The 27,925-nt window shown below is 36.2% G+C and overlaps 1 protein-coding gene across 2 annotated transcripts in view; it reads left to right on the top strand.

Annotated features, from left to right (window-relative positions):
• LOC145677231 (TBC1 domain family member 31-like) overlaps nt 1-26,499 on the top strand; it is a gene marked incomplete at its 3' end in the record, with an annotated part of 28,256 nt that extends 1,757 nt beyond the window's left edge. For both annotated transcript variants that reach the window (XM_081747822.1, XM_081747823.1), the window contains 5 exon segments: nt 5,255-5,345; nt 12,824-12,973; nt 19,813-19,925; nt 21,283-21,461; nt 26,351-26,499. In XM_081747822.1, the coding sequence (XP_081603948.1) occupies nt 5,272-5,345; nt 12,824-12,973; nt 19,813-19,925; nt 21,283-21,461; nt 26,351-26,499 (665 nt within the window).
• Nucleotides 26,500-27,925: the final 1,426 nt, after the last annotated feature.

Below are 27,925 nucleotides of genomic sequence, written 5' to 3'. Positions count from 1 at the left end.
TAGTCATCTTTCATATGCACTTACTTATTTTATCCGTCTTAAAACATTTGTAATGATTTTACACAAGTAACCCTCCACTTGTGAAATACAGCTATGTTACTTTGTATTTAATTCTGGCACCTACAGAAATTTGTTCCTTATGGGAAAGTTTTAAAAGTTTGGGTCCGCGCACAACTGAAGGTGGTTAATAGCCAGATAGGTTCATTTCTTTATCAAAGCTCAATACTTAAGTCACATAGTAATGCCGAGGGAGCAGTAGCGAGTGAATGCTGGTTAGTAGCCAGATCGACTACTTTCTTTATTACCAGTCAGTGGGAATGTGGACCAGTATTCTAGAACCCAGCTGTTCGTTATAAGCATGTCTTTCCAGGCAGTGTATTGAATTTTACCTGAAGACTTCGCCCGTAAACCCCCAAATTTGCTCATTCTACGGCCTCACAACTCCTATTTCAGCCTTTGCACGCCAAAAATACGTTTATGGCGTTAGTCTTTGCGAAAAATTTAAACCTCTTCTTTCCTTGAAATACACATTTCAATCAAAGCGTGAAGTGATATAAACCGATCGACCACCATGCCGACCTAAGTGCTAACGTTGTTTAAAGATAAATTTTAAATGGTTGAGATGAGACTGGCAGCCTTGAGACCATTTGTATATATTGAGAAACAAAGCTAGGAATTGCCGCCGCCTTTCGTTAAAAATGGAATTTCCGGTATGTTGTAACATGTGCCCACTTGTTTTGAATCAGAAGTGCGCTGAAGCATGTCTTTAATTATTTTATGTTAAAAAAAAAAAAAAATCCAAATACGAAATATTACGCTTTTAGCCTTAAGGGATTTCGAGGTATGACCCTATTTTAACAATTGCAACCCTCACCTTTTTTTTTCCCTTGCCGGAAAAATTTAAGAACGCTAAAATACTTTTTTACTTATTTTAAATGAAGTCTAGAAAACAGATTTCGTGTCTCTAACCTTGAAGAATTTCGAGATATGGTCTTCGTGTTATAACAATTGTAACTCCAACTTTATTTCTTCGCTTCTAGGAAATGTATATATAAACGGGAAAACACGTGTGTAATTGTTTTAAATTGGCTGTCCATACCCAATCTCAAGTTTCTACGCTTGAGAGATTCGGAGTTATGGGCATATTAATATAACAGTTTTCACCGTTATTTCCCCCACCCTCCCTCTTCGAATTTCTAGAAATCCTTCCTTAGTGGTATTTTATGCTACGATTCCTATGCACTGTCAAAATTTCAAGTTTCTTGCTGAAGCTTTTTATTCTGGGCGTTGATCACTCACTCAGAACGTCTTTTATAGCCTATATCGAGATTAGCTACTGTTTCCTCACATCACTAGACATTTTATCCTATAACTCATATATTTTTCTCCTTAGTCGCAAAGTAGTCTTCTTGTCGATATGCTTGGTAAGATTTATTTCACGATCACCTTAAAGCATCAATTGTTTCACTAGCGCCATATATCGATTGCATTTTTTCACATTTCACGTAAACGAAAATTTCTGAAAAGGAAGAAGTAAAACACTCCAATCAGGGTTTGAAAAAACCCGTTTTTTTGTTTTTGAGAAGCCCATATGGTTTTTTTCGGGTTGAATTGTTATTCTTTTCGAAATATTTCAATGTCTTTGGAGTAAAAGTGTTAAAATGTAATTTATATATCAAGATTATCGTTGTTACAAGTTGCAAACATTTTTTATTCATTGCAGTTTTGAAAAAATTGCCGCCATTTTGAAATTTTGCGTTTGATCGCCGCCAAAATATATGCAGCTAATTTAAAGTGTCTCGTGCTTCTACTCTGAAACTTTCAACGTAAAAGACCGAAAATTGCGCTTTTTAGCGTGGATACCCCCGCCATTTTGAAATTGTACATTGGTATGCCGCCAAAATCTATACAGGAAATTTAGTATGGTTCGTGCTTGTACCCTGAAAATTTAAAGTTAAAAGACGGAAAGTGGTGCCCTGTTGTAGTACAGGCAGTCGAAGGAACAAATGTAGACCGAATCATCTCAGGAGCCTCAGTAACGTTCACCAAGTATGAACACCAAATATATTAATTTAAAACAAAGATTGTTGAAGTTCACTTCCGTTACTTTGTGCGTTCAATTACAGGAATTTCCCGAGCACTTGCTGCAAGCATAGCTTTTTAAATCTTGGGGGGGGGGGAAAGGGGGGAGGTGTCGGATGAATCAAAATATGTACGAAGTTGTCTTATTTTCTTTAAGCACAGTTGACTAAAATCTGGGAAGGATGCGTCCCTCAACCCAACCGCTAACGACGTCCGTGTTGCAACACGGTTCTTTCAACAACAACAACAACAAAAAAAAAAAAAAAAAAAAGATATAGTACATGTTTTATAAACTAAACTAAATGTTTCAAAATGTCTTAAATGAAAATATCTTCCAGCGTAAAATAAATGGTTTTATTGTTGAAGTATTCACTTCCGATGCTTTGTGCGTTCAATTGGGGGAATTGCCCGAGCACTTCCTTCACGACTTTTTTCTTCTTCGAAAATGCAGCTTTCTTTATTGTACATGGAAACTTCCACTAGTACAGAAGTTTGAATTGAGCACTGGAAATAGTAAGCGTTACGTAGTTTTAGGAACTCTAAGCATTAAACTTCTTAAGTTTGACAAGAATTTTTACGCTATTGCTAATCTTGATTCTACGGAATGCTTATTTGAAGAGTACTAATAAATGACTGAACTAAACTATTGTTGGAAAACCAAATTTTACTGTAGAATACTTGTGCTACCATCAAAGGTAATCAAAGATAATGCTAATAGTTTTACAAATGCACTACATATTTACTGGTAGTACCTGCACCGATGGTCTTGAACCCGTCAAACGTATGAGATATAACGTCCCTCGGCATGGCCGAGTCGGTGAGCACACTATTTACGGAAAGTATTTTCTAAAATATAAAATTGCATATTTTGCTTCAAATAGGCTATAAACACAATCCATACATTAATTTGATTTATAATTATCTTAAGCTAAGGTAAGGTTTTTTTTTTTTTTTTTTTTCGTTCTATGCATTCAGAATTTTATAAAGGTCTTATGTTGAATGTGGTTGTATTCCTTAACGTGAAAGCACCTAATTCGCCTAAGGAGAGTCCAAAATCTGATAAAAACCACTTTCGATGTGAGCACTTTAGTTATACTAATAATATACTAACAAAAAGCTCAAAAACCCAGGTGGGTCCAACCCGAAAAAAAACACCTGTTTTTTTCGGGCTGGGCCCACTTGTGCAAATCCTGACTTCAATGCTACACAATGGTTCCATTTCATAGGATTCTATTTTTTATGTTCGCGATTTCTCCGCTTTTTACTTTATAGGATTTCGCTTGCGCAATACCCTTTCATTATAATATAACGCATATCATCTGTAGATTCTCCAAATATTGGTGATGGTGAACCTATTCTTCATCGTTGGGAACACCGTAGTCTAGTGGAATCCTCCGTTTTGTTTGTCCACCCAGCGTCGTGGAGCAAACTGGGGAGTCACGTGAGTCAAAGGCGCCTGTTAAGAGACAGGACGACGCAGCACGCCGATCACGTGTTCATCATTAGGCTGGGCGTAGTTCAGCCGGTCGCTAACATATGGCGTTGGAGCTGCTCAGCCCTCACAATTTTTTTTTCTTAGTACAAGGGTTGTTTAAGTTTGACCAGGACTTTTATTTCTTCAGAGGAAACAGACAGCACAAGAAGCATCAAACTATGTCAGCTTTTCAAAGTATTCTCCGTGCGCGTCGAGGCAGCTCCCTGATTCCTTTGACGTAGAAAGAACTTAGTTGTTGTCGTGAATTTCTTCCCTCCCAGATGGTCTTTAAGGGATGTAAACAAATGATAATCACTGGGGGCTAAATCTGGACTGTAGGAGGGATGGGGCAGAACTTCCCAGCACATTTCGGCCAGAGTTGTTGTAACATTGGCCGTGTGAGGTCGGGTATTGTCATGGAGAAAAATGACGTTTCCAGACAACATCCCAGGTCTTTTCTTGCAAATGGACTCTGTGCAGTAATACTGGGCATTAATTGTGGTCCCTTTGTCCAGAAAATCCACATGGATAACACCCTTCATGTCCCAGGAGACACTTACCATGATCTTTCCAGCGGACGACAGCTCCGGTCCTTCCCGAAACTGTTCACACCATTCGTACACTCTTGTCCGTGGGTTCGTTTGTTCACCATACTGTGCTTGCAATCTTCTGAAAATCTCAGCTTGTTTAATTTCATTACACACCGCTGCTCCACAGCCACAGACGCACTACTTGCCGCCCTGTTCGCTGGAACTGCTGCGCATGCGCCAAATACGTCATGTCGTTACTCGAAAAGGAATACATTACGTCACCCGCAAGTTTCAGCATGATCCAGCTATTCATCGTTACAGTAGTTTTCTCTCGCGGGGTGGGGGTGGGGTCTCCTCTTAGTACTTTAAATGATTCATTCTATCAGCAGTTGCCTAACCCACTGGGAACTGTAGGAACGTGAAAGAACGATAACAGGCGAGTAAAATAGAATTATGCTGTTGAAGCTACAGGGCGGCCTATATTTGTAGTGACAACCTGAAAATATCTTAAAGCATGCACATATAAGGCAGTCACGCCTAAATTACGGTATTTATACCTTACTGCCATATTCATAGATATATCTTTTTTATAAATGATTTTCTTAGAACTTTAGAAATTGATCATTTTTGTAAAGTAATGAGTTTTAATAAGTTAATGTACGAATTTTATACATAATTCAATATTAAAAATTATAAATTCTTACCTTAGTAAAGAAATCTTTGAAGCATGCGAAAGATTTGATATTAATGAACATCTCTAATCAGACAGGGAATAAGACAAAATGATCGTTTGAAATAATCCCGCATATTGAGATAACAATTTATAATTTTTAGAAATAATTTTATTGTGATATTTTGCTGTTTTCTTCTTTTTTTTACTTTCCTTCTCCCTCTCTCTCTTTTTGCTGGAGTATTGTCAATCTGCACTTTTTTTTAAAGATATTTAAGAAGCAACTGTTACATCTTGTATACGTCATTTGTTAGACTATATACAAATACATTCAGATTAAAGTATGGCGTTGAATTATATAACATCAGATACAATTGCTTAAAATATGTCGTATCATACGAACACATAGAATATAGCTATCTCATTAGGGAGCCTTTAATATAAAAGAATTTTTATGTTCAGTGTTGATAATATATAAAGTTTTTTATGATATGTTAGGTTCCGAGTGAATCGAAATGGCTGTGGAAGAACTGAAGTCCGAAGGTATAAAGAAGGAAGCTTTTACGTTGAAACCACCAAATAGAGATGGGTAAGTACTTTTACTGTTTTTATAAATATTGTAAGAATCTCCACATTTAGCGTGTGTTAATTTTTCAAATACACGTTGTAACTGTAAATGCGTGCTATTGTTTAGCAACGCAGTTACAAGCAGACGATAGTAGGGGGATACAAAATGAGACGAAGCTAGCTCGGAAGAAAACGAAGATAAACGAACCTCCTAGAGGACACCCATAAAAGAGGACCAGAGTATTAGTTCACGACTGATCGCTAATGTTATAATACTTGCTCTTGAGGTCGCTATGGACAAAGGGTTGCCTAATCCTATCCCATCTTCGGAGGCTGCCGTGAGGAAAAGAGCTATCCTAAACATAACTACCTCCCGAGGTTGCAATGAGCAAATGAGGTTTGTTATAAACCGTTTTTCAAGGTCGCTGTGGACAGATGTAACTTCTTTAAGAAAGAGACTACGGAGGCTGTAATAAACAGAGGACTTCGTATACAAACCTAACTTATAAGCTTCTTCATCCGAAGCCACTTTTGTGTCTAAAGATACACTTAAAAATTTTTTTATTTTGTATTTGGGTGATTCCACGAAAAAGGGAAATTTTCTGTCACGGGCATTTCTTCAAACTACTACTAGAAAGAATCACCTCATTTTTATTTTGTTTGGTAGTAACCGTCACAAAGTAGGTATGCCATGTATAACAGTTTGCAAATATAACACGAAACATACGTAAAAAATTAATTATTACCCAATTTCTCAACACCGTGGGCTGTCACAGACTACAGTTGACTGATTTTAATCAATAAATTACAACTGAAATCGCAAATCAAACATCATTTAATGGTAATTAAATGCAAGAGAACACTTCAATGTTTCGGTTTTGTGGAAAGTAAACATTCATAACGATTATTTTCGAAAGCTTGACTATTCTTCGTTTCTGTCACCTCTATTTCGTCTCAACTCCATGGCAATAGAAAAAATTATCATTGCTCTCAACAGATAGCATGGTCTCCACATTGGCAACACCCACAAGAAGACAAGCCAGATATGTTTGCCTGAAGAACAGAAAAAGTTGTGTGCATGTGTTGAAAGCTATAGGAAAAATATTTTTGTGTGTGGAAAGCAGGTGCGTATGTTAATTGATACTCAACACCATGGTATTTATTACTGAATGTATTTGTATGGTATATACCTTCTTTCCCTTGAGGAACCTACGCCTTAACATAGAAAATTCGTACACAATTACTCACATGTACTGGTTAAAAAGTGGGCTGGTAAAGATAAATTATATTCGATTTTCTCAACTCCATGGTTCTCAACTCCATGTCCATCTGAAAACTAAGGAATCCACGGTGTTGAGACAAGTTCACGGAGTTGATAATCCTATAGTGTTTGTTATGCTCATGCTCTTCCAAATATTTGTTCTTTCAATATATTGATAGAAATAAAGCTCGTTTATGGTCTAGTGACTAGTATGCTCGCCTTTCGTGCGTGGTTCTGGGTTTGTTTCCCGGTGGAAGCTCAAAAATTAATGGTGTTTACTTCGCACAGTGAGGCAATTGAAAAACTCATTTGAGTAGAGATGTACTGAAACCTGATCGCGCAGACCATCGCAACGGTCGTAGGAGCCGACACGCTGACCACGTGTCATTCACACTCAAAGGCTGGCTGCCGCCAAGTGAACTTTGTGGTGGACAAACACCGTGTGCGTGGGTTTTCTCGGGGTTCTCCCGTTTCCTCCCACTTTCGTCATTCCACCATTTCATTCATCTCTCATCATCACCGTCTCCTTTAGCCTAACCGGCATAACCGTGGGGCGTAAAACTCAAAAATTTCATTTCATTTCAAAGGCCGGCTGGTGGGTCCTAGCCCATTTAAGGAATGTTTCGCGGAAGCTCAGATTTGGGGCTGTCAGGTAGCCGGAGGTAAAACTTCAGTCAAGTCAAGACGGATGGTATCTGTTTTTAACCTATTGAAGTCTCAATCTTATGATCAACTAATTGTTTTCTTTTCAGGGATTGTTGAAGAGTCTGAGGGCAATATACGGACAGCCAATTTTATGACGCGGATCAGGAGGAATTTCTCCTGGCCTACTAAACCTGACGTTTAAAAAGCGTTGGCAGTTGTTATTCTGTGTAGACTAGAACAGCCCTTCCCTGTTTCCTCAAGACATTTCCTTCATTGGAGTGGAAAATGAGGGCTACTTAACAAAGAACATCGAATTATCCAAAGAAAACAGAAATGATGAGTGCCTTACACTGTCATTTAGTGTGCATTATACAGGGCGTTTCAAAACAATACCGATAACGTTTGGGAAGTGATTCCTAACACCAAGATAAGATAAAAAGTATAGACCAATCTGGGTGCACAAATGCTTCCATTCGCAGTTATAGGCTGCCGAAAACATAAAAAAAATGAACTTTAAAGGTCCATAGCATAAAACTATGGGACCTACCGTAGTCGGGTCAGACTTCACGTAGGAATTAGTATGTGCGCTATCCAAATATCCATGTTTCAGAATCTTGCGGTACTTCCACACAACTTTTATAGAAGTAGTTGGTGAGTACTTCAGATTATACGCCCGTAGCCAAACTTCCTCTATAAAAATTGCTTCGTGAGTACCTCAGGATTCTGAAACATATTTTTGGATAGTGCAGATATTAGTTCCTAAGTGAAGTCGTGACCCAACTACGGCAGGTCTCATAGTTTTGGAGCTATGGACCTTTAAAGTTCATTTTTTTTTTTCATGTTTTCGGCAGCCTATAACTCCGAAAGGAAGCATTTGTGCACCTAGTTGTCTATAGTTTTCGTCTTATCTTGGTGTCAGGAATCAGCTCCCAAACGATGTGTGTATTGTTTTGAAACACCTTGTATATATATACCAAATATACAAATACTTACCAAATGTTGAAAAAGTATTGCACTTTCGACGTGTTGACTTGATCACACAGAGAAGACAGACGGTTTACATGAGCTCAGAAAACAAATGAAGTAGACAATAGACAGGTTTAGTGACTACTTCATCTGTTTCGTAAGCTTATGTGAAAAGTTTGTCCTCTCCATATGATAGTCAACATATTGAAAGCGCAATAATTTTTCAATATTCGATAAGTGTATGTGTATTTTTTTTCTTATTTACGTCACCCACACACACACACACATATATATATATATATATACTCAATTTTGGAACCTTCATTAGATATATTTTCATATGTTTGCAGTATTTTCTGGAGTATTTTTGTATAACAAATCACGTGTCATCTAGTTTGTTAGAATTTTATTCAACATAAGGAGAATAATTCTAACTTACAAAAACTATTGGAAAATTATTTCAATTTTTATGTAAATTATAAGCTTAATCACTTATAAACCAAAATTTATCACGCAGATGTATCACGTTTCTCAACTCCAGAGCAATTTTCAACTCCGTGTTAACTAATCTCAACTCCGTGACCTATGGTCTCAACTCCGTGGGTGCTGAAAAGTTTATTATTTTTTATTTACTACACCAATAACGATTCAGCTCTGCTGAACACCTAATTAACATGTACTTGGTAGTAGTAAGTGCATGTGATATTTTTATCGAAATAGGAGACCATCAACGGAACAAAAATTTTCCAAGTGAAAATTTCCCTTTTTCGTGGAATCACCCATTTACAAAGAGTATTTATTGACTCCATCAAAAATATTTCTATATATGTACTCATAATGTTTCAGTTTGTTGTTATTAGTTCAGAAGTATGAACTACTGCGATTTATTATCTTTTGAGGAGAATCCAGAGCCATAATACAGACTAGATAAGCGTTTCATGTTTGAAGAAGCAATAAAATGATTAGGGGAACCTATATTATGCTTTACTTTTAACAGAAATAGCGAAACGCAAATATAATTTTGATGACAATATTTTCTGTCTATTTAGTAATATTTTATACGCAAGTTCCTTTCATACAAATAAACTGAAATCAAATATTGTTTATCAGTAACACAATGTTATTTTATTTATTTTTATTTTATTGTGACAGTTAAGTAAGTTTGTAAGATAGAATGAAGTTATGCGAGCACACATTGCAATTATACCACAATGTGCTGATGACCGTTTAGTCATCTACGTCATCCTCAGTCCCTTCATCTGGAGCGCTCTAAAGAATTGCTTATTTGCAAGTTTCAGGTGAGCTTCAGGACTTTTTGAGTTTAAAGTCCAATTGAACATAGAATAAACTACTCTCACTCAAACTGGGCATTGACATGAAACCATTCAGCTCTACATACTATAAACATTGTGAGACTTCGTAGTCATCAGCTTTTCTGCGTTGTGGCTCCCTTGATAGACTGTATTCATGAACTCTTTAAACGTGGTGCCATTTATCACGTGGCCCATGTGAAATAACGTGGCTTAACTCCTCTCTATCAACGTTGTATTTGCTATCTTGTATCTGCAGCGAATGGTTCAAACTGAGAGTGTTTCTGATGTATTGAAAGCTAAATTCGTTTGTTCAGTGTGATGGTGTGGCATTTTTGCAGCAGTTATAGTAAGTAGTGAAGAACAAACTGTAGGTAGGCTAATATGAACATTGATTATGTGTGTCTTTAATCAAATTCACTTTGACACCTTTTTTTTTTTTTTTTTTTTTTTTGTGTGTGTGTGTGTGTGTTTGTTTGCAGTAAATTTGAGTTAGTTGGTTTGATTGGGGACTACTTATAGTTGATAGCAATATATAGGCTTATTAGTATTACGTTTAAGTAATTGGTATTATAAAACCTTTTGAATATTAGTTGTAATCTTTCTAAATAAGGACCTCAAAATGATAAAATTAAATGATTTGATTGCTCCTTTAACACACAAACTGTATGGATATGAATGTTACACTTGTAAAGGACGTTCATGAAGTTAGATGCTTTGTAGCTTGCTTAGTTGTGTTTTGAGCCTTTATACATTTCTTGTTGTTAAACATAAATGTTAATAATATTCTTGAAACGTCCGCTTATTGATATTATTTTGCATATAACCTACGTTCTACAACCACAAGCAGCTGCATAACCTATTCAACCGAGCATATAAGTCCTCTACTTTCATTTTCGAAATCACACGAGAACGTTAAAATAAAGTACTTGGTTGACATCAAGCCGAGATACGTTAGAAATTTTTATTTTAAATTTTGCATTTTTATTTTAAGACTATTTTAAGTGTTAAACTATAGTATAAATACGTGAAAAAACAAATTTTTACTCGGGTTTAACTTATCCATTGCGTGGCTTTTCACTGTTGATGGAAATACAACTTGAAATCATAAATGTAACTCTTGATTAGAATAGTCAAACAATTAACCAAACATATAGAATTATACACAAAATAAAATATTTTTTTACGTACCTTGTATTTGGACATTTAATTTGCCCTTATGTTTCGTTTCCTATGCCGGAAACATGTGAGGGAAAATCTCTTGAAGAAAATCGTGCTATTGAGCCACATTCTTACGTAATTTATTTTCATTTCTTTATGTGATGAATACTTCGTTTCCGTGTGCACTGCAAAACCCTTAGACATTTATTTACTAATTTGTAACTTTATTTGAGCCGCGGTGGCTCAGTGGTAGAGCGTTTACCTCTGGTGTGTGGGGTTCCTGGTTCGATCCCAGCGCGCGTCAAGTGGACTTCGTGGTGGCGAAACATTGTATGTGTGTTTTTTCTCGGAGCTCTCTCGTTTCCTCCCACTTTCTTCATTCCACCACTTCATTCATTTCTCATCATCATTGTCTTCTTTAGCCCACAGGACTAGCCTGTGTAACCTTATTTAGATATAAGGGGAAATTGAATAAATGAACGCAAAGTATGAACAGAAACATTTTAAATTTGATATACAAATGCGTAAATCAAAATGAAAAACTGAAAAAAGTTAACCAGGGAGTTACTTTTCCAGGAATTATGCTTTTATTACTTTTTTTTTTCTTTTTCAAAGTATACTATTAAGATTAGTTTTATCTGAATCTTCAGATGTTCAAATTAATGTTTAGGATAGTAGTCTTGTGTTTAAAGTGGTACTATTCGTTCAGTTTGCTTTAATGATGATAAGTAATTTCTTTCAAATTACTTCTCGACTATATACAGATATTGGTTATGAAAACGTACAATTTCGTGAGAATAAATAAATAAATAATATTGGTGAACGTTTTCCAACTGATCGTCTCAGCTTGTGAATTTTACTTATTATACTTTGATACACTTTTTTGTGTTAATTTGACAGCTCGGAAAGCTATTTGAAAGATTTAGTAGTAAGAGACTGGAAGGTTTAACTTGAATAATTTAGGTTACGGCTAAATTACAATTGACCTGGTGATGGCGACGAAACTACTAAAGAGGCATCTTCACGTTTCCTATCTCTTTCCAATTTAAAGAACCATCTGCAGAGAAAACACTTTCAAGATGATGGTGAGGACATCACTGAAGTGAAGGACGGATTTCCGCCAAATTTGCTTTTATGGGAAGCTAAACTAGGAGTCGTTGATAGCACCATTGCCAAATAACGGCTCACCGTTGAAATGTCAGAATCATACAGAAATTTAAACCGAGGTAATATATATAGTTGTAATTATAATACATTTATGAATATAAAATTATAATTAGAACTATAGGCACTATAGGGGGACATGGTAGCCCAGTGGTAGAGCTCTTACCTCTGTTACGATCCCTGTTCAAGTAGTTTGTGGTGGGCAACATCATGTCCGTGGATTTTATCGAGGTACTCCCGTTCCCTTCTGCATTCTCATTCCACTAATCCTTTCACTTTATTCATCATTCATCTCCATTAGCGTACATGGCGTAAAACTAAAAGATTCATTTTTTCATTTAAATTTAGGGGTCTTAAAATAAGATAATTTACGCAGTGAGTATTGAAGTCTTTCAAAACCAATATCTATTTTTATTTTAGAAGCATTACTCGGGGTGGGCGGAAAGTGTGACATATGCGGCTTTCTCAGTGTATTAAATAAAAACGTAAGTAGTGTTCGCAATTGAATTCACAATGCTGCATCAAATATGTACTGTCTGTACGTCGTTACGGAAACCTTCTGAAAGCGTGAGCGTCGCATATAATATGTAAGTTTAAGGTGAATTCGTTACTTTCTTACGAAATGTGGAATGTCTGTCGTGCTGGAAGTGAAATATGTTTTGAGAAAAGTGTCCCGTTTCTTCTTTGTATTCATGCTCCCGCCAAGTGAACTTTGTGGTGGACAAACACCGTGTGCGTGGTTTTCCTTGGGGATTTATCCCGTTTCCTTCCACTTTCTTCATGCCACCATTTTATTCATCCCTCATCTTCACCGTCTCCTTTAGCCTAGCCGGCATAATCGTGGGACGTAAAACTCAAAAATTTCATTTCATTTCTTTGAATTCACCATTGACAGTTTACTAAATAGTACTTTTAAGTTTTATGCGCAATTATTCAAGCTTTTTGTTACATGCAACAGCCTGTTCGTTTACTATTTTTTTTTTTTTGGTTTAGTTTAATTTTACAGGTCCATAACACAGTATATACAGACAGAGGAGAAGTGCGTCTTCGTTTTATTCAGGTGGCATTTGACGAGACTGGTGAAAGAATTGGAGCAACAGATCAACAGGGGAACTTATTCATTATTGATCTGGCAGCTGACAGGTAGAGTAGATTCTTAATCCGTGCATTATGTTGAATAATTGCTATAGAAATGTGGATAGTAAACTTTAGTAATTGCTGATTTGTTTACTGAAGTATTTTAATTAATTCACTCATACTGAAAAACGTGCCCTGAGCTGCAACAAAAATGGTCCTCCTTCTAATCGTACGGATTTAGAGAGCAGTTTTACTTCATTATCGGGAGGGCCTGAGTTCAAATTCCACGGCGACAAACGTAACGGACTTCTTTTTTTTTAAATTCATTTAGGCAAATTCTTTGATATATATTTAAATATTTAGTACTCTGTTAATGAAATTGCTTTAACTTCGCATGATTCATAAATATTTTTATATATTATTAATTTGCTATATTCTAAATAAAAATCACATTAAAATATATCGTAAATGTAGAGTCTTGTTGAGAAAGATCTTGAACTCCCACCTTGCTTTAGAAGGCCTTCTGGCAATCCTACGTAGGAAATTCTAATACTTTGGCTCTAAATAACCAGCTCAACTTGCCACAGAAAATCGACAACAGGTGAGAACCTTCTGTACTTTGCATAATTTTACGGGCTGCTAAACAACTAAAAGTATTGTTGCTATATCTTTCGTATGGCTTCGAAAGCTCGATTTATTTAAATGTATTAACAGGTTATATAGAAGGTCCATTCAATAAATAACTGGAAAAGTTGAATAAAATAATACAAAACTTCGACAAAGTTTGTTCTTCTTTATTATATTTTGGTGGTGTCCTAGAACTATTATCAGATAGGCCTGCCACGCCCACCTCGCGTACAGGATGCTGGGAATCAGTGAAACAAGATGGCGGCACCCTTGCTAGTTTGCACCAAACGTGGAGCAGCGGAGTGTCATTAGATATCTGTTAGCTGAAGGGTTGAACCCAGTCGAAATTCACCATCGGATGGCAGTGCAATGTGGTGAAAATTGAGTCGAATACAAGTATACGAGTGGGCAAATAAGTTCAAGCAGGGTGTAACAAATTTTGAAAATTCGCCACGCTCAGTCTATGCAGTCACGGAGAGCATTGCGACAGTTGATAAGATGATAGGGAAAATATGCTGTCTGTATCAGTCTGTGGCTGCACTGACCTTGACACATGTCAGTTCACGCACTGTTGCATGTTTGTTTGCTCAGACGAGTGTGCCCAGACGTCGGCGGTCGCAGTCATTCAGCGCACGTGGGCGGCCAGTGCATTGTTCCTGATAAGTTGTAATGCATCCTATATGATACTGTCGGTTCACTCTTGACACTGTGAAACGAGATACGTTCAAATGTTCGGACGGTTTCCAAAATCTAATACCCCATTCGTGTAGCACCAGCTATCATCTCGCGCTCAAACGCCAATAATTCCCGCTGGGTTGCGGGAATTACCACGATACTGTATTCACAAAAGTCTGACAGCACTGGAATTGCTTCGCGCTGTTCTACCGGTTTTCCGCAATTTTCCTATGACGTTAACTACTTCTCTACTGGTATCCCATGACTTTTAGCACTTAACGGTATTAAGTACCGTGTAGCGTACTTGAATGATTGCCTTACAACGCATTCAATGTCTGTACCATTTGTAGAGACCCCTATTAAATTGGTACTAGTTGGAGGAGGGAGGACATGCTGTTCTGGGTATTGCAAAACCACATGGGCTTGGAAGAAGAAAGTAGCCTGCGGGGAGGGAGGCTCCACCGCCTTTGCCGTGCATCCGTCAATAATTGGAAGTGTGATTGAAATGTGTAGAGGCAAGAGAAATTTTAATTGTCAGTTATTCAAAATCATATTTATTGAACAGAATTGTTACATCTTAGTTATTATCTGCTTAAAAGTTTCGGAGCTATTCCTCAACAACAACTAATACAATTAGTGAGGCACGTGACAGGGATCAGGCACATCAACATTACTAATCTTCGAATTTCTTGTAAGCCTAAGATCTCTGGACAAGACTCCTGCTTTCAGTTGCATACAGATGGTAACTGCGCTTTCCTCTTATCTGAAGACATTATTACCGAGTCAAAGAGGAAAGATGAACTTTCTTGAAAACTAGGATTCTAGGAGCTAAATATCCGAAGTTCTTAACTAAAAGTATAGAGAGGTCTAATGTGGAAACATGATACTTTTTTTTCTTTCACCTTGTCGAAATCATATGTAATCGAATTAATAGCTTTCGCTTGCGAGGGTCCTGCCTTCCTACCGAAGTGCATGTTATTTTTCATTGTTATTTGTTTAGAGCACAACATAACCTCAGACCTATATATGCAACATTGCTAATAAATATCTTAAATAATTGTCTTTGTCATTTTTATATTAAAGGGTGCCCTAATGAAAGAGCATGTTTCGTTTGTTAATAAAAGTAATAATTTATTTGTAAATTGCTCATATTTTAATTGGCGGAGTTTTCTGAAAGTTCTCCGCCTCATTTCAATTCACTGTAACTTGTTAATGAACAGAGATGATATACTGAATTGAAGGTTTACTACGTAGTAGTCTTTAAAGTTTTATCTGGCAACACTGCATATTTGTCTTTATCGTTATACCTCAAACTGCACCATTCGCCTCGAAGCCCAAAGAGACTTTCCGGCGCTTCTTTTCCGAAATAGCCGTAATGGATTTATATATATATATATATATATATATATATATATTGTTACGGTTTAGTTGGGTTGCGTGTGTGGTGAGTCCATCGTTCATACAAGACTTGACTCCACACATTGTTGGGGGCTCCACAGTATTCGAGAGGTGTGATAGAAATCACACAGTGTGTGTTCGTGGCAAAGTAGGAAGCACATACTATTCCACTTAAGACAACTTTCATTATGGAACTTTGCCTTTATATGGATTTGGAAATCATTCTGTCTCTCTCTCTCTCTCTTCGTCCAGCCAAACGAGGCTGTAATTTGTTAACATCCCGTCTTTAATCTCAGATACTCCTATCTCTTTTGATTCGCTGGTATGAAGTAATGCTGAAAGAGAAAACGTATTGAAGTCGTAGCTCAGTTGTTTATCTGTACCTAGATCTTACCAGTAAACGTTTTACTATAAGATTACCTGTAGGAGAAGTTCAATAAGGAGAGAAATTTCAGAACAATAGAGTTTATTACAATATTAGAATAGTTATACATGACGATTACAAAGAGAGGAAACATAACTATGTGAGACACTATTTGTTTATATATGTCATGATTGTATAAAACGTTAAGATTAAAGTCTATCAATTTACCCTATAGACTACTCCAAACGATCGAGTCGATTCGAAGAAAATTGAAAGGGGAATAGTAGACTGTCTAATCCATGTTATGTGAAGAGTGATACCGCTTGTTGACTTTAAATTAAACTTTGCATGCTACAGTAAGCCTCAACCCGAAGGTTAAGTCTCACCATACCTGATTCACAGCGGAGACTTCTCCTAAGACGACCTATCGGTTCAAGAGTTAAAGATGTTCTGGTAACCGGAACTTATCAAGGTCGTCTTTCGACTCATATTGTACGTACTTGTCTCCTGGTGTCCTTGAGGAAGAATAATGGATAGAGAAAGGAGCAGAGACTACAAAGCAGAATAGAGGAGTTGGGGTTGGGGTGGGGAAACCGCAAAGGATCGTGGAGTGAGAAGTGCTCCAACCAAGCTACACCAGCGCTACGATTCCACCTGGCGGCAAGCTAAGCAAATCCAGCTAGCTTTATTAGCTACAGAAATGCTTCGCAAGGATGTTTTTGATATTATATACTCTATATATTTTTTTTCTTTCTTTTTTTAACTTTCTTGTTTGTAACCATTATGTTACCCAAGAACGCCGTTGTTTATTTAGTTATTTATACATACTTCCATCGGAGCTGAAGCCCTCTCTGTGCTTCAGCTGGTCGGAGGCCGACTCTAACCAGGTTAATATGAGCAATAAATTCGTTTCCCGAAACGGTCATTTCCATCTTCCTCCGGTTTTATCAATGCTTCCACATCCCTTCCAAGGAGCGCGGAGTTCACAATTCAGGAATTGAAAGCCAGCCATCAGGCTTACGCGCCTCATGTAACACACACACACACACACACACACACACACACACACACACACACACACACACACACACACACACACACACACACACACACACACACACACACACACACACACACACACACACACACACACACACACACACACACACACACACACACACACACACACACACACACACACACACACACACACACACACACACACACACACACACACACACACACACACACACACACACACACACATATATATATATATATATATATATATATATATATATATATATATATATATATATATATATATGTGTGTGTGTAATTTCCATGTGATTTTTTTATTGCTACCTATTTGATAATTGAAATATTCCTTCCAATAAGTACAAATATTGTTATATGAGTTTCCTTGTTCTTTCAAAATGTTCCAAATGCACAGAAGTTCCTTTAAAATGTTCCAGGAAATAATTGAAATGTTCCTTTATCACAGCTTCACGAAACCTCTTATATTTTGTTGTCGTGATTTTCTTTTTCTTTTTTCTTTTCTTTTTTTTTTTCATTAGTATTGGAAAGCCTGCTGTCTCCACAGCAAAAATCACACGGAATCTTGTCTGGCGACTTTGCGAGCTATAGTGTGCATCCTCTGCTGTCAGTTCACCTGGTTCCGAATTTATGATCTAGAAAATTTGTGACTGAAAAAGCAAGATGGGGAGAGCTCCGTCTTTGCATGCTAGTTAAGATGCTTTTTACGTTTGAGACCTTGTTTAGATATAAGCTTCTGAACTTGCGACTAAGTGGAACTGATCTAATTATCACAACTAGCACTACACTTTTTTCTCATTTAACGCCATCTTAAACCATTTGAACTATAAACCATCGCTTGTATTACGTGATCCTCCGAGCGCCCAGTGTTGTTAGATAAATATTTAAACACTGACATGCAGCACAAACTTTATTTCATTAAATCATCTCTCTTTGTTACAAAGTTATATTGAATTGAAGTGTGGAGAAGACTTTTGAAAAGCTCTGTAGAATAAGGTACACACATTGTGATTGAATGTAGAAAAGAAAACTGAGTGCATGGCGAGGATTTTGCTGTCATACATTAGTCTTTAATTGAAATTTTGGCTGATATTTAGTATATCCCCCAATCTTGAACATATAAGATTTACAGTGTGTTACTTACTTTACAAAATATAGCTGAGCTACGGACAGCTAGCGGAGGGAGTTAGAAGTCCCCAGGGCCCTTGTACTCTTACCTTTATCACAATTTAGACGAAAACAAGGTACTTGGTTCTGGAACCATGAAACGAGTTGGGGAGATACTAAATGCCATCCGAAATTTTTGATTATATTTGTGGTTAATTGCAACTCAATTTCAGGGCAATAGCGATACGTGGACTTGCAGTATTCCGTAAGATTCTTGACAATTGCAATATTTTATACAATATTGTGTTTCAGACACAAGTAGAAGAATATATAACAGAGAAAATATGAACCGTGGAAGACGGCAAGGATTTTATTTTCGGGAAAAGAACTTGTGTCAGCCTCTATATTAAAGGTTTCATTCCGGTTTCGCCTGATGGAACTGAAGAAATCCGTGAAAATACCTCAGTTAGGATGAACCTTTGTGGGGTTCAAACTCAATAACTTCTCACTGTTACGCAAGAGCGCTATTTAATTCGCTAGCACACCCTAACTGTCACCGTCTTTTTTATTTTTAAGTGTGCGGATGCATGACCACCGATCGCACTGTATCTAGGGGCCGCTGTGGCTCAGTGGTAGAGCATTCACGTCTGGTGCATGGGGTCCCTGGTTCGATCCCAGCTCGCGCCTAGTGAACTTTGTGGTGGACAAACACCATGTGCGTGTGTTTTGTCGGGGTTCTCTCGCTTCCTCCCATTTTCTTCATTCTACCATTTCATTCATTTATCGTCATCACCGTATCCTTTAGCCTGGCCGACATAACCGTGGAACGTAAAACTCAAAGATTTCATTTAATTTTTTCACATATATCTATATGACTTCAATGAAATCTTCAAAGCCTCTTAAACAGAGAACAAGAATGGTTTATAATAAACATTTTGCGTTCTTATTGGGACATTCTTTATTCGTTCCTTATGTGTTTGTGCATATATATATATAATACGTAGTTTTTGCAGTTCAATAATAATAATAATAATAATAATAATAATAATAATAATAATAATACAAACATCTAATTAAAGCTTTCAAAAGTTTCATAACAGATATTATTATTATTATTATTATTATTATTATTATTATTATTATTATTATTATTATTATTATTATTATTATTATTATTATCCACTCTTTCGTCGTATTAGCATAATGATGAGATCTTATCTGGAAGTTGCCTTAGCTTGTACAACCAACGGCAAAAGTTCATTTCGTTTGGTAAAATTTCAGATAACGGTGGTATGGCTGGTATTTTGAGAATAACAGTGGTAGTGACGTACGATCATTACATTCTTTATCATGTATGACGTACGATCATTGAAAACTGTACTGGAAATTATTCTTCCATTCTGAAGTTATTTATGAAACTAATGTCATCAATGGGAAGAACTTTTGTCGCTGACTGTACAAAACTTCCAATATTTTGATTGCGGTCTTTTCGAAAAATAGGAAGCTTTGGTTTCAGGAGTGTATTATGTAGATAGAAGGGATAGAAAATAATTTAGTTTTGATTCCTGTAATTGTATTACGTTCTTTGCTGCTTAGAGTATTCTGCGTATTAAAAGGAATTTGGTTTATCTGCCATCTTCAATGAATGAATGATTCTAATTTGTAATTTTATTTTCAGGTTTTGGAATGTGTGTAAACTTGGAATTTGTACTGCGTTGGGATTTTCTCCAAGTAGACGACATGAAATATTAGTGGCAATTTGTAATTGTAATGTTCAGCTTGTTAACGTAGGTATGTATCAGACAAAGAATGTATTTATCTTGTAATTAATCTAATTGAATGCACGAATGGTATTATTGGTAATTTGCTTTATTCATGAGTATATGAAAGATATTAGAAGCACAGTTAAATACTATAGAAGAAAATGAACAAAGTTTAGCAATGATGGAACACTGATTTGTTTAAGCACCAATGGTATGTTGGAGCGATCTAAGACATTAGACTGGTGGTTCGATTCCCGCTTTGAGCACAGGCATTACATATTGTTCGGTTACCATTCATTATTCATCATGTTCATTGTCCTAATCAATTAGCAATATGTCTCATGGCTGTGCTTAACATTTTTTTTTACGCCCTGGACTATTAAAACAATGCCACCGTCTGAATATCAATAAATGCCAGTGTAGATAATTTGAGACAGTTAATGTTTAAATGGGAGTGCAAACATTAATTACCACAATAACATAATATATAACTTTCGGTTTTAGTTAATAAACCGATGGTTGATTTGATTAGATAAAAAGAAACTGGTCCTTGAAAATTTGTCGTCCCATTGTGGCTCATAGATAAATACAGCTCTGATATGTATTCTTAAGATAATACATGGTTTTAAGGAACCTAATATTTGTCGCCACTGAAACACATGTTCGGCATTGAATTCTTTCCCATTGCAAACTATCTGGCGAAGTTTGCTTTAGATTATTCTGCATCGGCTCTCCAACGTCTTGATTATTACCAATGTCCAAATAGAGAAATTGAACTTCCGATCTAGTTAATGCACTTCGGGTAAAAACCGGAAGCTGAAGGTAGAACGATTCGATAGAACATGTCCAAATACATGAAATGCATTTTCTAAAATTGTGTTTAATATACTTACTTAGATTTCTAGAGAGATGTATGGGTGGTCTGGAAATTAATATCACACTCAGAAAACCGTCGATTTTCAAAGGTCATTTAAAGGTTTTTAGAAGCATTTTTTATAAAAATGTTTCAAACAAAAGTTTCCTGTTTTTGATGCAGAATCCGGTACCATGATGAAAAGTACCATATTGCATTTAAAAAATGCAACTTCCGGTCTGAATAACATAGTTCCGGTAAAAACCGGAAGTTGAAAATAGCATGATTCGATAGAGCATACCCAAACATGAAATAGTCTCTAAATTGTGTTTATTTTACTTATTCAGATTTTCAAAGTGGTGTACGGGTGGTCTGAAACAACCGGTATATTATCTCATTATGTAGATCGTCTTATCCCCAGTCACTTCGAGATAATAGCCACGATATCAAGATAATATCTAAACTCTCAAGAGAAAACTTAAGAAAAATTGTGATAGTGGGTGTTTTATTATTTAATGTATTTTCCCTTCAGAGACTGCCGCAATCAGGTGTACATTGATTGGTCATAAATATCCTGTGAATCAGATGTCCTTCCACTCAGGGAAGCGATGGGTACTCACTGCTTCCACCGAAGAAGCTATTATCTGGGACCTGATTTCAGGCATTCAAGTGCATAAGCTGTCTATGCAAACAGGGAGCGTTATTAAAAAGGTAAATAATGAGTGTCATATAGAACTTTTTTCACCATTCTTAAATAATGGAGCAATAAATTATATATATCAGATTATAACTCACTTTTTTCTGTTTCCCGACTGTAAAACATAAGAGAAAATTTCCATTGTTTCGAAAAATTATTGTTCCCTTCAATTAGGATAATGTAAGAAAATTCAAAACCAAAACAAAAATGTAAATTAAAAAGAAGTGAAGAGGGGAAGGTATCACAGGGTGTTTAATTGGTCACTCCCTATTTTTAAATCACTATTTTTTTATGTAAGAAAATATTTTTATAAAATTATATTTCGAAAGAACAGCGTTTGAGGTCTTGTATGATACTTTGTCACAACTCCAGATGAACACCAGCATTCTTAGCATAGTTCCTTAAAAGAACTGATACATTTGCGTGTGCCACTTGGAAAAAGTTGTTGATCAAGTTGGCTATTGTTCCTTCCAGTCCATCCAAATTGCTTGTTTTTTCTTGCAAATCTCCTCTTTTGCCCACCCCAGAGAAAAAATGCACACAACATTAAATCTGGATTGCGGGCCGACCATTCATATGCACCACGCTTCCGAATCCAATGATATGGGAGGTTATCATGCAACCATTTGCGGACTTCATTATCGTAATATGTGGGCGCACTATTGTGCATAGGTAGCCCCGCGTAGCGTAGTTGCTTACGCTCTCGCCTTCGATGCAAGCGGTCCCGGATTCGATTCCCGGTGGGGTCACTCGGTAAAAGAAGTGTAAAACGCTTTTTCAGGCCAGCCGCCCTGAATGAAGTTTTTCTGGGTTTTCCTCATTTACACCATGCAAATGCCGGAATGGTACCTAACATATAGATCCCAGGCCGCTTTCTTCCCTCCCTTTCCCCGGATAACGTGCTCGCCGAGGAACGTCATCCTTCATACGTGACGGGCTAACATGGCCTTAGATGCCAAAAGTCCAGAAATTTAAATCCTAATCCTAATCCTATTGTTCATAAAAAGAAGCTGTGATTTGTTGCGCTCTGAAATTACAAGCCACACACGAATTCTGAACATATCCAGATATCTTTCTCCATTCATTGCGTTTCGCATAAGGAAAGGATCAACAGCTACAGATGACGTCAAACCACACCATACCGTTAATTTCGGACACCCTCAATACCTGTGTTTTTTCAATACATATGTTCGGATATCATGCGCCTAGAAATAGCTGTTGTGTCTTCACAAATGCACCATCATGAAATACTGCCTCATCACTTCAGAAAACGTTGTCAAAGAGTTCGGGCCAGTCACCATAGCATGCGAAGAATTTTTCTACTAACTCCATGCGTCTGCCATAGACATAAAGGTTGTTTGTAATATGGTTTCTGTGGCTTGAAAGGGAGGCCTTTTTTGAGAACGGTGATAACTATGTAGCGTGTGAGATGAATGCCAGAGCTCCCTGACTCGTTGAGTTCTTTGGGCTCAGCTTTTGGTGGCAATGTTTAATTGGTGCTTGTATTCACTGTTGCATGGATTCCTCATTCGAGCCTGCAACACATTCGCACTCGAACAATAGGTCCTCAGGCCTCATATAGAGCTGCTGTTCGTGCCTGCTCTTCCACGTTTAACACATGTGGCATTACAACTCAAACTACAAAAACAAAACAAAAGAAATAAAACAAAAATTCAGATGCTGTTCTTTCGAAATATGCAAGGTTCATAAAAATGTTATTAGAAATAAACAAATCACAGTGACAAAATTTAAAAATAAGAAGTGACTTACCAGACACCCTGTAGTTTATATATATATATATATATATATATATATATATGAGAATTTCTGCAAGCACCAATTTTTCCTAACATATTTTTTTATTATTATTATAGGTGAAATTTCATTGAATTTTAAATATTCTATCTTCTTATTCAAAAGTAACAATACTTGTTTTTCTTCCAGTTTTCTTGTAATACTTTTTGTGGAATTCCATGAGTAACGATGTTTAAGTGATTCGTTGGAGTATAGTCAATCTAAATGTTATGTTGATGTAGTTAGTAGTTGTAGTAGTTTTATATATACTTCCTAAAATCTTTTGCACGTGTTTTGTATTTTATATTGTATGTAGATTTGTTGTTTCACTGCATATTGAGTGATTTATGATATTCCGCCAGAAGAAAATTCAGAGTTTTTCTTATGATAGAACGGGATTTCTGACTCAGTATAATATGCGATTGTTGGTCTTATTATTTTACTGTGTATACAATGAATGCATATCCTAAGGATACTAAGGATAACATTTTTACTAATACCTGTATTATTATTATTTGTGTTTAGGATTTCCACCTGAGGGATTTTTCTTAATCAGAACGTAATCCTAACTCATCAGATCATTAATTTGAATCGTAATGTGCACAGTGTAGCCAGTTTAAACCCAAGTCATATAGTCAAATTTCAATTCATGTAATTCAGAGTGTATAATGTATATCTAAAATATATCGTTGTATAATAAAAATTTTATGCTTTTTTTGTTGATATAATAGTAGTAATGCCGTCTCAATTCCTATCAGGGGTCCGTTTATCGATGTTCAGTATTCAGTGTTCAGAAATGTAATATACTTCAGATATATTTATTTAGACGTTTGAGGTAGCATAATATAAAACTTTTAAATTCTGTATCGGGTGTTTGGTAACTTCAAAGTGCTTTGATAAACCTGCAGTAGCTCCTTTGTCCATTCGAGACTCCCTTATATGTTCTTTAAATCTAGAGCTAATAAAGTATTTCTTTCGGTCATTCTTGTGTAGGTAACATCGTATGTACAAGATATCTCGTAAATGGTGCTTAAACTTTTTCTCTACAAAATAAGTTTTATATTGCCGTAACCTTTTCATATTCGTGTTTCAAGCTAACTTTCAGGTTATACATTTTTGCTGTTGTATTTATTTATTTATTTATTTTGAAATTAAATCTATTGATTCCGATTTTTTTTTTTTATTTTTCATTTTTCCATTATTCAAGCTTCTGAAAATATTAGGGACATGCTGTTTCTATATTTTTAGTGTCATTAAACTGTCCATTAACAGGATCTAAGTTAGTAATTCCCTTAAGTTCCTCTATAAGATCTTGGAGTGTCACCAACTTATACGCTCTAGTATACATGTTTATGCAAATTAATCTGGCATGGATGACTTGATGTTTTGAGAACAAAGAAATCACTTGCTGATAGTTATCTATGTGCTTTTGATTGGAACTTACTAAAAATTCTATAAAAAGTAACATCCAAAAAGTTTATGTTGTTTCTCGCTAGTTCATATGTCAACTTTATTTTTGAATCCAGGTAATTATTCCAAGACAAAGTGTTTGATAATCGTTCTTGTGAATTCAGCATTGCCTAATAATCTATTTTCGTAATGGTTCATCACTATGTTTGATAATAAAGGAGATACAGGCCTACCCATGATAATCCCTCTTTATACCAATAGCAACCAATTTCAAATTTAACGTAATTGTTTTGCAAATTAATCTCTAAAACAGTGGTTCTCAAACTAATTCGTATCACGACCCCCATTTTATCACATCTTCTTGCAGCGACCCCCTTATAATTTATGGTTTGTAATAAGCTAGTGTGGAAGTTTTAATATACCTATTGCGGAGACTTCACGATACTCATCTATTTCTATAATAGTAGAATCCGTTTCTTGTATATAGTGGATACAGTAACTTCCCTAAAAGCGAATTCATTAAAACCAAATTTGGTCAGTTCATTTATATTACAGATATCGAAACCGATCCGTCATACTGTTTCAAAATGGAGTCCGTTTGAAAATTTTAAAACTTCATAACTCCCTTAATTTTGGGACGTATGATAAAAAAATAAAGTTACTTCTAATTTTGGTTAAAAAAAAACTTGGACAGTTGTTAAAAAAGACATTGAGTATTTTAAATCAGTTGATAATGTGCGTCACGAAGATTGAACCAGACATTGCCGCACTAGTGAAATCACACCATGCTCAAGTATCTCATTAGCTTTCAATTTTAATTGTATTTCAATATGTCGGTTTTGCTGCATTTGTATTTTTCTGGTATTTCAATATGCAGTTCTCATTAGTTTCATATCGTACCTCTTTTATTTAAATTGATTTTTAAACAATTCTGCACCTCTTGAAAATGTTTAGTAGATCTATTTTTTGTTGTTCTTAATAGTATGTATAAAATAAAAAATATGTCTATCAGAACAAAATTCAAAATAATATTTAAAAATATATTTCGGTATTAGATTCTAATTATATTTATCTCTTACGCTTATTTTTGCGACCCCCCTAGAGGTCGCGATCCCCAGGTTTGACAAACCCTGCTCTAAAATAACACACAAATAGCAAAGTAGTGATGCGTTAACCACTTCATGGATTTGATTTATATTTGTACAAGGTCAAGATGGTAAACTTTTCTGTTTGTGAAAAATTTCTCTAAGTGGATAAAGAAGGGAGGTATCCCTTACCTATGATAACACTGTAAAGGTGAATTGTACTCTGAATATAAAATTCGTGCTAAGTGCCAAAAATGGAGAAGTTCGGTTTCATGTAAAAATGTATCCTATGTGTTTAACACTACTGAGTATAAAACTGGTTATCTAGTATTCACTGTGGAAGTAGATCAAACACTCCGCAGAAGAATGCGCGTGGGTATATATCCCATCAGTTCTGAAGTAACATCTGGGTTGTTAACTCAATATTTTCGTTTTGGTACTTAGCATGGATTTTATATTCATTCTACAATTGATGGCGTCACTTTAGTTCATCTAGTAACTGAGACCCTATGTGCGTAAGAAATACATGCAGTACTGTCTAGTGATTTTAGTGGTTACTTTAGAAGAAAACGATGACATATAACTTATTTCTTCTTTATCTTTTCTTTCTTCAGATTCTGTTCATGCCACCGGCGGATCATATCCTAGCGTGCTTTCAGGATGACGTGATGTACGTATGGAACTTCGATTCTTTTGAGTGTGTGAAGAAACTGACACCAGAAGGTTGGCAAAACCTTCATTTGAAGTCGATTGCCTTCACAAGGTAATAATAGTAATAGAACCTCTTGAAGTAATAGAACCTCTTCTTTACATGAGAAAACTCAGTTAAGAATGAAGTTTATTGTTAACTGACTTGTTTTGTGTCCACAACGTGAACAAGCAGTCACGGACTCGATTACTTTCTCGTGTTGCCAAAATCAGCGAGAATCAGTTTCTTATATCTAATTAAATTATAGATTATGGGGGTGGTTCTTGTTCACCTCAACCATAGGTTGGTGGGCAAAATGGAAATTTCAAAACTTTTCTCTCCTTTGGGAGAGCTGTTTTATACTTTGATAAGGTCTCTTCTTCGTAACTGCATCTAGATATTCTATCCTTGGTCTTCCTCTTCCTGGTTTTCCTTTTGCCTTTTCCTCTATCAGCGCGGTGATCCAATCGGAATGCCGAATAAGATGGCCAAGCATGCTGTTTCTTCTTTTTCCTAATATCTTCATGATCTGTCGTCCTTCATTAGCTTCCTTTAATACGTCTTCGTTCCTTTTCCTTTCGGTCCATGATATGTGCAGTATTCTGCGCCAACATCACATTTCAAATGCTTCCAACTTGGATATTTCAGCTTTTCTCAGTGTCCACGTCTCTGATCCGTAAAGCGCCACGCTTCACACCAGGTTCTTAATAAATAGTTTTCGAACGTCCAACGACACATTTCTTAATGTTAGTAGTTCTCTTTTCCCATTGAATGCTTGTTTCGCCTGCGCTATTCTTGAACTTAGGTTTTTTCACTTCTTCCGTCCGAGGATATTAGATTTCCTAAATAGGGGAACGTCATAACGTCTTCGATCTTCTCTCTCTATGCATACGTTTGCCCCTTGCTGTCCTGGTTTTGTGCACTTTATAATTTTGGTTTATCTTTATTTACATGTTTTCTCCAGCTGGTCGTTCAAGTTTGAAAGTGATTCGTGCAAATCCTTTTCGTTCTCTGCTATCAATGCTATGCCATCAGCAAACCTTATTGTGCTGAAAACCTGACCATTTACTTTTACGCCTTTCTCCTTTTTATCAAAGAATTCTTTCATAGGCTCTTCTTTATAGAAGTTGAAAAGAAGGGGTGAAAGTCCACATCCTTGCCTTACTTCTTTACTTATTCTTACTTCCTTCTGATATCTTCCTATAACAGCTCTCTGGTTCCTGTAAAGTTGCTATATTATTCTTCTGTCTCTGCAATCCACTTTCAGATTCTTCAACGCTCTGAACATGTTGTTAATATTTGTAAATGCCGTTTCGACACTAGGTATAGTTTTCATCATCAGGCCCTGTACGAAGCACATTGGGCAGCAAACTCTCCAGCAACTTTTTTTTTTTTTTTTTTTTTTAATAATACAAGTTTTAGCATCTTCCCAGGAGACGTCGATGAGTTTCAAGTCCTCCATGAAAATATGACGCTAGCCTTGTTTTGTTTTAGCTAGCGT

Source organism: Thermobia domestica, unplaced genomic scaffold (genome assembly GCF_964235325.1).
Source record: "Thermobia domestica unplaced genomic scaffold, izTheDome1.hap1.1 HAP1_SCAFFOLD_713, whole genome shotgun sequence".
Taxonomy (NCBI): Eukaryota; Metazoa; Arthropoda; class Insecta; order Zygentoma; family Lepismatidae; genus Thermobia; species Thermobia domestica.
Note: the sequence above shows the minus strand (reverse complement) of the source record. Positions and strands in the feature narration are given on the sequence as shown.